The sequence below is a fragment of the Mustela nigripes genome, chromosome X (assembly GCF_022355385.1).
Source record: "Mustela nigripes isolate SB6536 chromosome X, MUSNIG.SB6536, whole genome shotgun sequence".
Lineage (NCBI taxonomy): Eukaryota > Metazoa > Chordata > Mammalia > Carnivora > Mustelidae > Mustela > Mustela nigripes.
In genome coordinates, this window is record NC_081575.1 from 40,803,398 (window position 1) to 40,819,274 (window position 15,877).

Below are 15,877 nucleotides of genomic sequence, written 5' to 3' on the forward strand. Positions count from 1 at the left end.
AGCAGGCTCTCTGCTCAGCAGAGAGCCCGATGCGGGACTCGATCCCAGGACTCTGAGATCATGACCTGAGCCGAAGGCAGCGGCTTAACCCACTGAGCCACCCAGGCGCCCAGTCATTTTTTTAACCATGAATTTATCTTCTGTAGCTATTTTCTATGGGGCACCCTAGGTTGTAAGATTCCTCCCTTTGAGGCAGTTTCATACTTACCTTTGTTAAGACTTTAAGGGTTTCACTGATTTCAGATCAGATGTTCCTGTTAACTCCTTAGCTCAGTGTCGTCACCATTACAGTCAATTGAACTGTGACCACACCTCCATGTTGCACAGGTCTGGGATTTCAATATCTCTCAAGTGGGACTTTTTCCCAACCATTGCCCAGAGGATACAGGAAGCTCCTTGACACTTTTCCACACTGATGGGCCTACTCTCTCTGGTCCTTCATAACCTTCCAATTCTATATATCAATCCTACTTTGCACAAAGGACTTTCAGCCCACAATCATTTAGGTCTGTATCTAGTTCTGAAATGCCTGAGAGCAGTTTTAGTTTTAGTCCTACTCACAGCTAAATTTAAATTCTTTTGTTTTTAGCACTTTAGGATTTTTTATTATTGTTCTGAGGTTGGTCATATATTTGTGTTATAATGATTTTCCCCCTTATTTTCTATGCTTTAGTTTTTTTGGGGGGGATACAGACTTTAGATTCTTCTGTGGGTTCTTGATCTCCCAGACTGACAAGAGGTCAACCTCAAAATAAGAATAACTCAAAAAGCAAGAAAGACAAAGTGTTAAAAAGTCTAGTCCAAAGAGTTGAGCCTTATAAGATCAGATTTAAACCAATCACTCTCAGGAACTAAATTGTCCTGTGAAATTTCTTCAGAAATGAGCCCAACATTCAGACCAGTCAAACTAATAGCAAATAAAGAAACTACAACTATTTTTTAAGCTTTACCTATATACTTTTTTCAAATAAAATTTAAACTTCCTACTTTATTCTTCTGGTAATTAAAAATTAAAGATCTCTATATTTGAAGGGGTGTATTATCAAATAAACAAATTGGTAAGTATAGGTTTTTTTATATTTACTTTTACTTTGGGGATGATAACAAATTATTTTAAAGTTGGGACCAGTACTTTTGACAAGGACCTAAGCTAATATAAAAAAAAATAAAAACTATATATCTATTTAAAGTACTTATGCTAGAGAGAGGCAAGACACAAAAATGCAGAATAAAATCAAATAAAATCTCTATATAATACTGTTCCATAGTCATTTCATAAATAATAATCATCACAGCAACATACGTTAGAAAATGCTTGGCATGTCTGGTTTATTACCTTTCGTCTGCGCAGAAGTTTCTGGCTGAGGCATAGGAACTCTACGAAAGATGGAAAAAAGATAACCAATAATTACAAAAAGACAATTGAATGATAAAAACTAATTGGCCCCATTCAGAATATATTCAAATTCCGTAAGTTTACAAAATTGATAGGTTTAGTTTCTTAAAGTAATGCACTAAAAACTTAATGAAAAGATATACAAGTTATGAATATACAAATATGCATATATAACCTAGTTCAAATACTGCAATAGATTTTTTAAATAGATTTTATTTACTTATTTATTTGAGAGAAAAAGAGAGAGAAAAGAGGGAGGGGCAGAGGGGGAGGGAGAGAAAGAGGGAAAGAATCCCAAATAGACTCCCTGCTCAGCACAAAGCCCCACACAGAGCTTGAGCTCAAAAGCTTGAGATCATGACATGAGCCAAAACCAAGAGTGGCTACTTAACTGACTAGCTACCCAGGAACCCCAAATACTACTGCTAATTTAAGTCTTCTTTTAATGGCCAGTTAGCTCATTTGGTTAGAGTGTGGTGCTGGTAAGTCTTCTTTTAATATGGCACATTCCACAAAAGGAAGTATTTAACTTTATTATATAGCAACTAAAGATGGATAGAGATATTTATATATATAAATGTCTATTGATGTATATATGAATATACATAATTTATAATTTATTTATATATATTTTAACTTATTTATATATATTTATACACTTATAAATACATACATATGTATTGCACATACATGTAAATATATATAAATATTCTAGAATATATATATTCCCAGAATATATATATTTCCAGAACATATATCATTCTGGGAAACTATTTGTCCTGTCTAGCCTCTTTTCAAAGTTTTCTATAAGTCTCATGGTGCTTTTTTTTTTTTTTTAAGATTTTATTCATTTGACAGAGAGAGAAACAACAAGCAAGCAGCCAGAGAGAGAGGGGGGAAGCAGGCTACCTGCTGAGCAGAGAGCCCGATGCGGGGCTAAATCTCAGGACCCTGAGATCACAACCCGAGCCGAAGGCAGAGGCTTAACCCACTGAGCCACCCAGGCACCCCTGTAAGTCTCATGCTGCTTTAAACTCATATTTCTTCTTTGAAATTTAACTCAAGTATTATTTCTTAAAAGACATCCTAGATCTCTAGTCAAAGCTCACTGCTCCTCCTGTATGCTGTCACTGTCCTAGCACCATGAATAAGCCTCTATCATAGCATTCATCACTCCATGTTGAAATTACAGGTTCATGAGTCTGTCTCTTCCGACAGATTCTGTTATAAGCTCTGCTGTAAGGTCTATATAAGTGTATACTTTATTTTATTTATTTTTGCATCTATATAATATTTACTTAATAACTGTTTATTGAACTGAAATAAATGGAGGAAAAGGAAATATTTTATTTTGAAACTGCAGAGAAGCCTACTTTTATAAGGAAAGATTTCCATCTTTTAGGCTATTAGCATATTTCTGTGATGATTTTTTTTTCTATTGTATTTCCAGAGCTAAAAGCATAAAGTAAAACAGAATGACATATTATTGAATGCCACATTATATTGCTCATCTTATTTTATCAATGGATTTTTTCTTATAATAGTAGTATTCATTATTTTTCTAAAGAGTTATTAATGAGCCAAAAAGAAGTAGCTTTCATGAAGGAAGAATGCATCCATTTATTTATCTTTAAACCCTAGAAAATAAAAACACATTTTATACTTGTAATTTGAACTTTTCAATTGCTGAAAACATGGTATTTCTAGAAATTAGAGAGCTGAAACATCAACTCTGAAAGAAATCTAACTTAAAAAATAGTTAAATTACATTTATTTTAAGAACCTTAAATAGCATGTATCTACTTTTTAGTACATGTGATTAGAAAGTGATGGTGATTCACAGACCTGTACCCCTGGGGATAAAAATATATGTTTATAAAAAAAAATAAAAAAAAAATAAAGTGACTTTTTCCATCTGAAACAAATTAGAAGAAATAGTTTTCAAAACCCTAACAGCACCATTAAGTTGTACAGAACTTCTAAAAAAATGACTTAGGAGATTTTTACTGGAATATGTAATAATTCATTTGTACAACTTAAACGTCTTAAAGGTGAGGAGCTAACTGACAGAAGTGGAGGTATATAACGTCTACAGGTATCAACTGAGGAAAACGAAAAAAAAAAAGAGATGAAAAGCGAACAGGTAAGTACAGAAAAATAACTGAGGAGGAAAGGGAAAAGAGAGCTAAAAGAAGAGAACATTGCATATGCTGGGTAGTGACAGAATATGATAAAATTATAAAAATTATGACTCTAAGTTATATTCTAATCTTGCCCTTTTCATCAACTTATTGACCATAGGTAAATATCATACAGATTCTATAGAATGTTATTCCCTCATCTTTATATCAGGATTATAATTAACAGTATTGAGGTCTTAGAAAGTATATTTCATGTGGAGAAACTGAAAGTACTTAATATACATACACACATACAAATCCTATAGTTTATCTTTCCTGAATCTCATATTTCTCTTTTATAATATTGAAATAATTATCCTGCTCCTTCCTCACAGGGATTTCGAGGATCAAATGATGTAAGATAAATAATTTTACATCATATATTGAAATTCTCTCTATAATTAAATGAAGGAATATTTTCAGTGCCTTCTACCTAAGAAAAACAGAAGATAGTATATAAAAGGAACAGAATATAGAGTTCTTTTAAGAAATTGATAATATAAGCAATTAGCAATAATTTACAATGATCAAAAATGCTTAAGTTTCTGTGATCATTAATCCAAATTAGCAAATGTTTTTTAGACAACAACCATTATTTAAAAACTTTTCCTATAGTTCCTTCTGCTTTTCTTAGGAGGAGACCTGAAAATGATTTTTTTGAAAATTATTTTTAAGAATTCATCTAACTATGGTATGATTAATTTTCTCTCTTTATAGAGTAAATATTACCAGGAGAATGAACTGAAGAAGTTTTAATGTCTGTTGATTATATTTGATTTCTCAGTGCTAACTTTTGAATGAATAGATGGACTTTGACTACATTTTACTATCTAACTAAGAGCACCATGGTTCACTAGCTATCATTTGTATTAAAAGGTTAATACAAGCTCTTAAATGGTCATATTTCTTATTATTATACCAACAGAAGCAGATCAACAGGTGATCTAGATGGACAAAAGAGATATATAATTTCGAAAGTAAATATGGTTATATTTCTTATTATTATACCAACAGAAGCAGATCAACAGGTGATTTAGATGGACAAACGAGATATATAATTTCGAAAGTAAATATCAAAAAAAAGAATCAAATGGACTTTCTAGAGCTGAAAAAGATAACAGCTGACCTTAAGAACTATGGCACGATAAAGAACATATCTGGTCTTTGTCTCTGGCTCCTGGTTCAAAAACCCTTAGAATTTCCATAGTGACAAAAGTGCCTCTGTTATGTTAATGAGGTAACTCATGGAGAGCCACGAGACAGCTGAAGATGAGAACTATTATCAGATACATCAAGCATATGATTCAAGGTTGAAACACTGAACTAGCCTAACCTCTATTATGTTGGTGGGAGGAGAGCAGCTGCAGATAAAATTCAATCGCATGGCCAATGGTTTAATCTATCGTGCCTAAGTAATGAACTACCCTCCAAAAATCTAGATATAAAGACTTGGTGGAGCTTCGGGGTTGGTGAACACGTTAATGTACCAGTAGAGGCACAATAAATTCTAGGGATCTAACATACATTATGATGACTACAGTCAACAATATTATAATATATACTTGAAATTTGCTGAGAGTAATTGTTACATGTTTTACTACAAAAAGTAATAGTTATGTGAGGTCATGGATGTATTGACTAATCTTATTGTGGTAATTATTTTGTAATACATACATGTGTCAAATCATCACAATATACACCTTAAATTTACACAGTAATATATGTCAATTATATCTCAATAAAGCTGTGAAAAAATAAAATAAATTGTCCTTAGACCACTAAAAATAGAAGAAAGAAATGAGACCTAGGTGGTTTCTACTGCTAATTATATTCAACAGTGTAGTAGAGGTCCTAACCAGTAAAATAAAGCAAGAAAAACAAATAAAAGGCAAAATGACTGGAAAGGAAGAAATAAACCACAAGTATTTGCAGATTACATGACTTATACAGAGAAAATTAAAAAAAAAAAAACCTACAAACTCAGAATAAGTGAATTTATCAAGGTTGCTGAATATAAGGCTCAGGAAACAACCAAAAAACATTTCCCTGACTGCGCACAACCACCACTGAAGACTAGAGTTTTTACAAAATCTTGAAATCTAAAATGATGTATATGCTAACTGCTTTATTAGTGTCTTGGTTACCTTTATGCTTCAGAAAGCCAAAACTGTTAATCATATATAATTCATAATGGATTTATATGAGTTTATATAGGAAAGATTCATGTTTAAATAACTGGCCAACAAATATAAGCTGTAGTATTTTAAATTAAAATAAAATGTATTTTTTGTAGTTCCTCATTTTAAACCTATTGTCAAGTAGTCCATGCCAAGCATGGTGGTAGAGGGCTTCTGTTATGGGTTATCTTATCTCCCCCAATATTCCTGTTGAAGTCACAACCTCCCAGTACCTCAGAATGTAATCTTATTTGGATATAGTTTCACTGAAGAGATAAATTAGTTAAAATAAGATTATACTGGAGTAGGGTGGGCCCCTAGTCTAATGTATCTGATGTCCTTATAAAAAGGGGGAGTTTGGACAGAGACACAGATTGGGGGTAAGGTTTCTACAAGCCACAGAATGTCAAAGGTTGCTAGAAAATCACTAGATATTAGGGTAGAGACAAGGAGTAGATTCTTTCACACAGAGCTCAAAACAAACTAACACTTCTGACACTTTGATGACTTTGGACTTCAAGCTTACAGAACCATGAGACCCTAAGTTGCCATTGTTTAAGCCATACAGTTTGTAGTACTTCATCACAGCAGCCTAGAAAATGAACACAGATTTTGGTACCAGGAAGTGGAGTGTTACTGTAACAAGTAATTTAAAATGTGGAAATAGGTGGCTCAGTTGTTAAGCGTTTGCTTTCAGCTCAGGTTATGATCCCAGGGTTCTGGAACTGAGCCCCATATCGGGCTCCCTGCTCAGTGGGAAGCCTGCTTCTCCCTCTCCCACTCCCTCTGCTTTTGTTCCCTCTCTCGTTGTGTCTCTGTCAAATAAATAAATAAAATCTTCAAAAAATAAAATAAAATGTGGAAATGGCTTTGGAATTGAGTATAACATGGAAGCTGAAAGAGTTCTGAGAGAAAGCTTGTTCTCTTAGAGAATATATATGTTGTTATGAACAGAATGTTGCTAGAAATAATAAAAGTAAGAGGTGCTTCTGGTTAAGTCTCAGACAGAAATGAGGAATGGGTTATTGGAATCTCGATGAAAGGTGATCCTTGTTATAAAGTGTAAGAGGTCTTGGCTGAACTGTGTTCTGTTGGATGGCAGATGAAACTTGTATGCAGTGAACTTGCATATTTAAAGAGATTTCTAAGCAAAGTGTTGAAGGTGCAGCCTGGTTTCTCCTTATTGCTTATAGTAAAATACAGGAGGAGAGAGAGAAGTTGAAAAATTAAGAAAAAGGGAACCAAAGCTTCGACACTTGGAAAATTCTCAGCCAATCTATACTGCAGAAAATGAGAAATCTTGCTCTGGAAGGAACACCAATGGTGTTGTTGGACAACTATTTGCCCAAGAGATTAGGCTTGTGATTTGTGGATCCCATCAACCATCTCAGTAGGCATGCTGTTAGCTTGTACTGAAAGGGATATAGGTGGGATGAAATGAAGAAAGGCTGTTGGATTTCTGGGATTCTACAGTCAGGAAACTAGTTGATAAGAGATAACCATCTGTGATCATATGTTATCTTTCAAGAAAAGGGACAATGATTCCTCAGTTCCAGAGGGCATGGGTAGCACTTAGGGCCAAGAAAGTGGGGCTGCCATCCTGGTGGGCCCAGAAGATACAGTATCCTGCCAGAGAGGGTAATTTTGGAGACTTGAAATCAAATGGAATTTGTCCTGCTAGGTTTTGAACTTTATTTTAATTTACTTTCTGACCGATTTCTCCCTTTTGAAATAGGAAGGCTTATCCTCTGCCCATCTTATCATTGTGTTTTGGACAAATGTCTAGTTTCACAGGTTCATGGATGTAAAGAATTTTGTCCCAGGATGAATCACCCTGCATGTCAACCATATATAGATTTAGATGATGTTCAGTTGAGACTTTGGGCTTAAGAGTTAATGTTATAGGGGTGCCTGGGTGGCTTAATCGTTAGGTATCTGCCTTCGGCTCAGGTCATGATCCCAGGGTCCTGCTCCCTGCTCAGCGGGGAGCCTTCTTCTCCCTCTCCTACACTCCCAGCTTGTGTTCCCTCTCTCACTTGTCTCTGTCAAATAAATAAAAATCTAAAAAGAGAGTTGATGTTAGTATGGGTTAAGATTTCTGGGATGTTTGGATGGGATGTTTTGCATGTGAGAAGGACATGAAATTTTAGGGGCCAGATGGAGGACTGTTATGGGCTAACCCATGTCCCTATTAAATATCAATATGACTATCAATATATTACCAATTACATTTTCAATAATCCTCAGAATGAAACCTCATTTGCATTATATGTTAATAAAAATTTAGAAAAAAAAAAGAATGAGACCTTATTTGGAAATAGGGTCACTAAGTTATAATTGATTAAGATGAGGTCTTACTGGAGTAGAACAGTACTCCAGAATAGGTCCCTAAACTAATATGTCTTGTGTCCTTATAAGAAAGGAAAATTTGAACACAGGTATGTATACAGGGAAAATGCCATGTGAAGATGAAGGCAGAGACTGAAGTGATGCTTCTAGAAGACAAGAAATGCCAAAGATTGCCATAAACCACCAGAAGCTAGGGGAGAGGCAAGGAAGAGATTCTTCCTCACAGTGCTCAGAAGGAACTCACTCTGCCAATGCTTTGATCTTGGGACTTGAGCAGCCCTACAAAACTAGTACCACTTCTAGTGGAATTGGTCATTTTACGTGGTAGAAACAAAAAAATTTAATATGCTATGTGTATATTAACACAAGTGACTTACAGTTTGGCATATGGCCCTTGCAGAATTCTTTTCTTCTTGGTAGGGCTCAAACTTGTATATCCAGTTTGAAAACACTGAGAGCTCATAGGATCATCATCTTGACGCCGCTTGTTAGTATCTCTTTCCTGACTTTGATTTTCTCTTCTAGCCGCTTGGGATGTTGAAGGTTGGTTGGCATTCTAAAACCAAAAATTTAGAGAAAACATTTTAAACTAATTCACAAAAATTAATTTTCTTAAAAGACTATAATTTTAGTTTATTCATTTTTCATAATCTTAAGAGTTATCACAATATTTTTGCAATCATAAAAGTACTTTTAAAAAGCTGATTGATAGATAGGATTATATTTATCCTAATGCATCTGATATTAAAATTTTTTAAAGGAAGGTAAACAAAAGCTCTTATACTAATATAACTGAAAAGTTGGACTAGATGCCCATTTCTATGTAAACAGAAATCCTAGAAATAATTTTTAAAAAGATAAATTCACAGAAAAAATTAACTCATTTGTCTTAATTGTGCCTAGGTTCAGTAGTGGTCTTTTCTGCTAGAGCCTTTATCCTACAAGTGTCATTGCTATGTCTTAAAAAATCTGGGTGACGAATGTTTATAGCAGCAATGTCCACAATAGCCAAACTATGGAAAGAACCTAGATGTCCATCAACAGATGAATGGATCAAGAAGATGTGGTATATATACACAATGGAATACTATGCAGCCATCAAAAGAAATGAAATCTTGCCATTTGCAACAACGTGGATGGAACTAGAGCGTATCATGCTTAGCGAAATAAGTCAAGCAGAGAAAGACAACTATCATATGATCTCCCTGATATGAGGAAGTGGTGATACAACATGGAGGCTTAAGTGGGTAGAAGAAGAATAAATGAAACAAGATGGGATTGGGAGGGAGACAAACCATAAGTGACTCTTAATCTCACAAAACAAACTGAGGGTTGCCGGGGGGAGGGGGTTTGGGAGAAGGGGGTGGGATTATGGACATTGGGGAGGGTATGTGATTTGGTGAGTGCTGTGAAGTGTGTAAACCTGGTGATTCACAGACCTGTACCCCTGGGGATAAAAATATATGTTTATCAAAAATAAAAAATTAAAAAAAATATTACTGCTATATAGGGTACCCAAATTTTAACAGAAAATTCCAACTGAACTCTTATCAACATGAAGTCATAGGATACTTTTGCTCTTTTTTCTGAAAACACAAAATTTCATAATTCACACAATTGGCTAATGTTAGCAAAATCCAAAATTAATAAATAGAATACTATATAAATAAAAATCTGCTAAATGTACATATAAACATATACACTTATAAATACAATACCCTTGGAAGGGTAGAAAGAAGCTAGTAATGGTCTTTAGAGAAGGAAATTGAGTAACTATAGACATTACTGTGTCTCTGAGATTTTTGGTACTTTTGTGTTATGTAAATCTTTTTAAAATTAAAGATATAATTAAACACAAAGAAAAATAAAAACACATGTTTAGATTCCTTCAACTACTCTTTTCAGTCACTTTTTGGTCCCTTCCTTACACATAAAGCTCTTTTCCATTGTTAGATTAGTTTGCTCTGGCTTTGATTTATTTTGACTTACTGCCAAAAATGTACGATCTCTCCTATTGCCGTGTTTGGATAATAAATAACTAGAACCTGTTTCCCCACTAAATGTTTCAACACTGAATGTTGTTGATAATTTTTCCTTCTTTGTAAAACCTCTCACAATGCTGCTATTAAAGAAGATGTAACTGCAAAAAAAAAAAAAAAAAAATCTGGGTGAGACTGCCATGCCAGATACAAAGATTAAAAATTTCCTATGAAAGCGTTCCTATAGTTCTGGCCTGGACAAAAAGGAATGGAATTAATATAATCATATATACCACCTGGGAATTTAAGTAAAGAGAATCATAATAGGCTCAAATTATGCAGAAAGCAAAAATAAGATACCAAGTGTTGAAGGCCCTGGGAAATATCAGAGGCTGTGACCTTCAGCCCAGCCTACTTCAAAATAAATAACAGGAAAAGGAAACAAATGAAAAACATAAATGATTTTTTTTTCCTCTGAGGTTTACATCATTAAGCATCAATACATGTAAGTTCTGAATAAAATGTACAAGGTACCAATTGTAATTATGATCACAGTGCATTCAGAGATATACTATTAATTCTCTGGCACCATACCCGAAGTGTTTCTGATGCTGAGTCACTTTCAGTTGCACTGGTATGGGGGATATACTTTATAACAGTAATTATCCCCTGAATTGCAATGCGCTTTTGTTCCCTATACTGCAAGTCTTCAATCTCCTTCCTCACTTCACTTATAGCTGTCAAGAGCGACTCAACTGCAAAAGAATAATTCCAAGGAAATTGTAAGTTTTAAAGAACTGAAATGATAAAAATAAGAATTAGATTTGCAATGTCATTTCACAACATGAAATCATAAACTTGCTACATAACTTACATTTGTGAAACTTAAGTTGATGCTTGGCATCATCTTCTTATGCCATTTTTGTAAAATAGGCAAAATATAATTATCAGTTAAATTCTGATACAGTCCTCTAGTCTGGAATCTTAATTTGAATTTAAAATTTTGCATATTGAATGTGTAGTTGACCATTGAACAACAGGGGGTTAGGAGCACCAAGCCCCTTGCAGTAAAAATCCATGTATAACTTTTGACTCCCCAAAAACTTTACTAACAGCCTACTGTTGACCAGAAACCTTATCGATGACATAAACAGTTGATGAACACATATTTTATATATATATTATATTCTGTATTCCTACAATAAAGTAATCTAGAGAAAAGAAAACATTAAGAAAATCCTAAGGGAAAAAAACATTTATAGTACTCTATGTATATTTATTGAAACAAATCACATATAAGTGGATCTGTGCATTTCAAACCTGTGTTGTTCAAGGGTCAACTGTTATTGACACATATTTCAAAGTATAAAGTGTTGCTTAGCCACTGAACAGAAACATACATTTTAATATATATGACCATATCCTGCATATTGCTGCCATTATTTAGATGATAGGTCAGTTTTCAAAAATTTCTCTTTTTTTCCCCAAACAATGCAATTACCCCATTGCTTTTAAAAAGTAATATACTTACATTATACTTTTCAACCATCATATCTTAATTCTACTTAAATAAATTAATGTTAGTCCTCTCATCAGTATTTTTTCTGTATTTTATTTACTTTGGTGTCATTTTTATTTAAAGGTAGTGCTCAATTGTGTAATATCCAATATATGTCATTTCACAAGAGTAGCATAATACAGTGTCAGTATCTTGATATCAAATTATCTAGTGTCTCTTTGATAGCTTTAGTCTCTGTATGTAATGTCATAGGAGTTTGGGACTATTAAATGCAAATTTTATCTCAATAACATTAAATCAAGATATGATGTCCAGTTAGTCATCATATATGTTCTCCCTTTTTCTAGTCTAATAAAATCCAAATATTAACCTTTAGGAGGTATGACATATATTTTTAGATCATGAAAAAGATAAAATTTTTATGAGTGTTGTTATATATATTAGCTCATGATATGTATCACACATATGGCACATAAACATATCCTATATGACTAGTAATTACATTAGTACCTTTGACAGAACTACTGTACTTCGAAAAGGTCTCTGGCACTGGTGGATAGGGGTAATAGCCACCAATAACAGTATTCTTCATTTCCTCATTATCGTTCCTTGTTTTAATCCAATGAATAAAGTTTTTTACCTTGGTGTCATTGATATAAGGCTGGTTTCTATGACCTTTTTGCAAGAGGGGTAAAACCAAAAAAAAAAAAAAAAGAGAAAGAGAGGAAAAAAAAATCACCGTAATAACTGTATGGACTATTTTTTTTTATAAAAACAGTTTAATATCAAAATATTCTCTTATGTCACCAAGAAAAGAAGTTCATTTATGCAATGTGTAGCAGATCACAATATGCATACAAAAATGATCAAAGTCAGTAAATCAATCCTATGTTGAGAAGGAAATCAGACATATTACAATTTAAGAGGAAAAAACCATAGCTGCCTACAGGATACTGTGAAGTTATAATGAAAAGAAAACTAATAATCTGGATTTTTCTAACTATCAAAATGCCTGGCATCTTCTTAAAAAATAGATTTTTAAATCATGTATTAATCTAAAGGTATGGCATCATGTTTGAACTGAATTGCCTATAATACAGCTCAGCATTTAAATTCACATTCTTAAAACATAATTAAAAGTGCCATTTATATCTGATATTGTTAGTGTTTATAAAATGACGTATTGACAAAGATGTGTATTAGTCCTTCTTAGGACTCTTCTATCGACAAATTTCTTAATTATCAACACAGTAGTATTTTAGTAAACATATCACTCCACACTATATCTTCATCTGGAAAATTTCATCTTTATTGCTTTGATCCTGTTACCAGAAAGAATATAGAAAATAATGTGCTTGTAGACAACTAATAAGACTCTTCTTGCTATATAAGTAAAATCTGAGATCAGAGACCAAAATATGAACATTTTTAGTTAGTATTTAAAAATATTGTTTATGGTATCCATATTGTTAGATAGGGCCTAAGTCTTCAATCTATCAAAGCAATTTATGATTATCTACTTTATATCAAGCAGGAATTAAAGTTAACCAAAGGACATAAATGCAATTCTCCAATGACTCACAGAATCATTGCTTCAGTCATAAATAATCTAGAAGCAATACATTTCATAGGCTAAATATTCTTTGCTAAATATTCTTTCAGCAATAAAGGAGGTTAAAACAAAGCTATCTTGTGGTTGAATGTTGTAATGGAAAAGTTAATTTAGTGAATGGAAAATATATTACATCTCCAATAAAGTATAAACCAAGAAATTGCTCACCAGTAATAAACACTCGACTCTCATTTGTAGTGGTTAGGTAAAGCAGTTTAGGTACCTGAGTGTCATTCCTGACAACTTTCAACTGTGTACACACGAAATAGGTCACTGTAGAAAATGAAAACAGTTATGAAGAAATTTCTGCCTTCCAAAGAGGACTTACCAAGATCAGTATCTAACACAGTGCTTCTTGAACTTTAATGAACATAGGAATCACCTGGGACAATTGTTAAAATTCAAATTCAAATGCAGTAACCTGAGATTCTCCACTTCTTATAAGCTCTAGGTGATACTATACTAGTGTAGCCAGTCCTTTGACAACACTCAGAGCAACAAGGATCTAACACTTACCTTTTCCTTCAGATAAAGGATCTAACACTTACTTTTCCTTTAGAAAGTACAATGGCTGCACCTAACTGAAGCTATTCCTTGCTGCACAGTTGAAGACTGCAAGTCTCTCTAATCAGGCATACAACTGAGTGTCAACAGTTATTTCCTACAGAGAAAAAAACTCTTAGTTTCTCCAGGATGCTTTTACTGATTAACCTGATCTAACACTGATCCCTGAATTACTCTGACTCCTTCCATCAGATAGGGGTATACACTATTAACCTGAATTTGCTTATGCCACTGTTTTACAGGTGTTTATCTTAATTAGACTTTAAGTCTCCAACACAGGGCTTATACAACCCATTCTTTTCTAGTCACCTTTCTGAATTGTTTTCAACTGTCTATCAATTAATTAGTTAGGTAAAGTTTCATTAAACCAACATTTTTTTTTTAAGATTTTAATTCATCACATGCCAAAACGGTTGTTGTCTTATGAACTAGGAAATGAAGAAATGTAAATTCTTGTAATCTTACAATAATGGTAAGTTCTCATTTGAGATAAATACTTCCTGAGAGTATGATAATAACAATAAATTCATTTACTATATCTAAATTTTCCTAATTCTTTATCTTATAGCAACAAAAATAAAGGAAATCTGTTGAAATGACTAAGAATAATTCTCAATTTACATCACTCTTCCTTTATGTAAAAATGGTACAAAATGTCACTATTCATGGTTAAAGATGTTGATATAGGAATATTAAAGAAACTTCTCTCATTTCATGACTGTTAAAAATCAGACATTCCGACCTGACACCTTCTAGCTGTTTGACATCCAAGAAATTACTTAACTCTCTGGACTTTAGTTTCCTCACCTGTAAATCTATAAAAACATCAACTTTTAAGATTAACTGGGAGGACAAAATGAGATAACATGTATGAGCATCTGGTACATAGCAAACACTCAATGTTCATTCTCCTTAGTTTTTCACTCTCGTTAATCAAAAGTAAAAAAGATTCTCTACTACCAAGGGATTCTGGTATTATTCTAGAAGACACTTGGTCATGTTCCCCTTCATGGGCCTGAAGCCCCCTTAATACTCACCATTCATTTGATATTTTTTTTTCACCTTGATCAAAATAACAAACATAACTCGTGACTGTTGTCAACTACTGTACTAGAGTAAATCTCACCAAGGTCCGTATGAGGCTTTCTCAGTAAGATGTATTTCACGTTATCCGAAAAAATAGAACATGTATACTTGGTAACATTACTGTGAAGAAATCATGATCTAAAACGTGTTAGCTTGTTGTTTCAAGTGGTTACAAAGAGAGAGGGTCCTGGCGATAAAACCCACCTAAAATGAGGTAATGGAATTGTCACCAGAAGTCATTACTATCAATCATTTATGCCCTGAGAGAAGTTACATGAGAAATCATAGCCCCCTCAGCTTGGAATCCCATGCCTCGGTTTTGGCTAAAACTCTTTCTGCCCTCTCCTTCAATAGTTGAGGTGAGGTTTAGTTTCATCCAGATATATTTTAAAATTTTAATCTCACAAGCAGATGGTAGAATCTAATAAGGTAATATCTGAATGGTGTGGAATGCTGCTGTTTTGCATAACCAATAAAGGGGTCGCAGAACAGCTCTCTATATGGTCTCTAGGTATCCTGATGCTCTACAATTTTTACCTTGTTGTTGATTTTAAAAATTACATATGGTCAAGATTGGAAGTTTTCCCAATGTTGGCAAAAATTAAACTATCAGTATTTTATTAATGTAATCATTTGAAAAATAGTAAAATAACACACTATAGATATAATAGCTTTATGCTACAAGGTGATACAAGAAAAAAACCCACTGAGGTGTGCCTGGGTGGCTCAGAGGGTTAAGCCTCTGCCTTCGGCTCAGGTCATGGCCCCAGGGTCCTGGGATTGAGCCCTACATCAGGCTCTCTGCTCAGAGGGAAGCCTGCTTCCCCCTCCCCCGCCTCTCTGCCTTCTTGTGATCTGTCAAATAAATAAGTAAAATCTTTTAAAAAAAAAACCCACTGAGGGCGCCTGGGTGGCTCAGTGGGTTAAGCCACTGCCTTCGGCTCAGGTCATGATCTCAGGGTCCTGGGATCGAGTCCCGTGTCGGGCTCTCTGCTCAGCAGGGAGTCTGCTTCCT

At 33.9% G+C, this 15,877-nt stretch overlaps 1 protein-coding gene across 3 annotated transcripts in view; it reads right to left on the minus strand.

Moving 5' to 3' along the window:
• The window catches only part of RADX (RPA1 related single stranded DNA binding protein, X-linked), an 80,177-nt gene that overhangs the window by 43,991 nt on the left and 20,309 nt on the right, over nt 1-15,877 (minus strand). For all 3 annotated transcript variants that reach the window (XM_059385518.1, XM_059385517.1, XM_059385516.1), the window contains exons 7-11: nt 13,381-13,485; nt 12,111-12,275; nt 10,676-10,836; nt 8,480-8,658; nt 1,337-1,377 (exon numbers count right to left, since the gene is read on the minus strand). In XM_059385518.1, the coding sequence (XP_059241501.1) occupies nt 1,337-1,377; nt 8,480-8,658; nt 10,676-10,836; nt 12,111-12,275; nt 13,381-13,485 (651 nt within the window). The remainder of the gene's footprint in view (nt 1-1,336; nt 1,378-8,479; nt 8,659-10,675; nt 10,837-12,110; nt 12,276-13,380; nt 13,486-15,877) is intronic.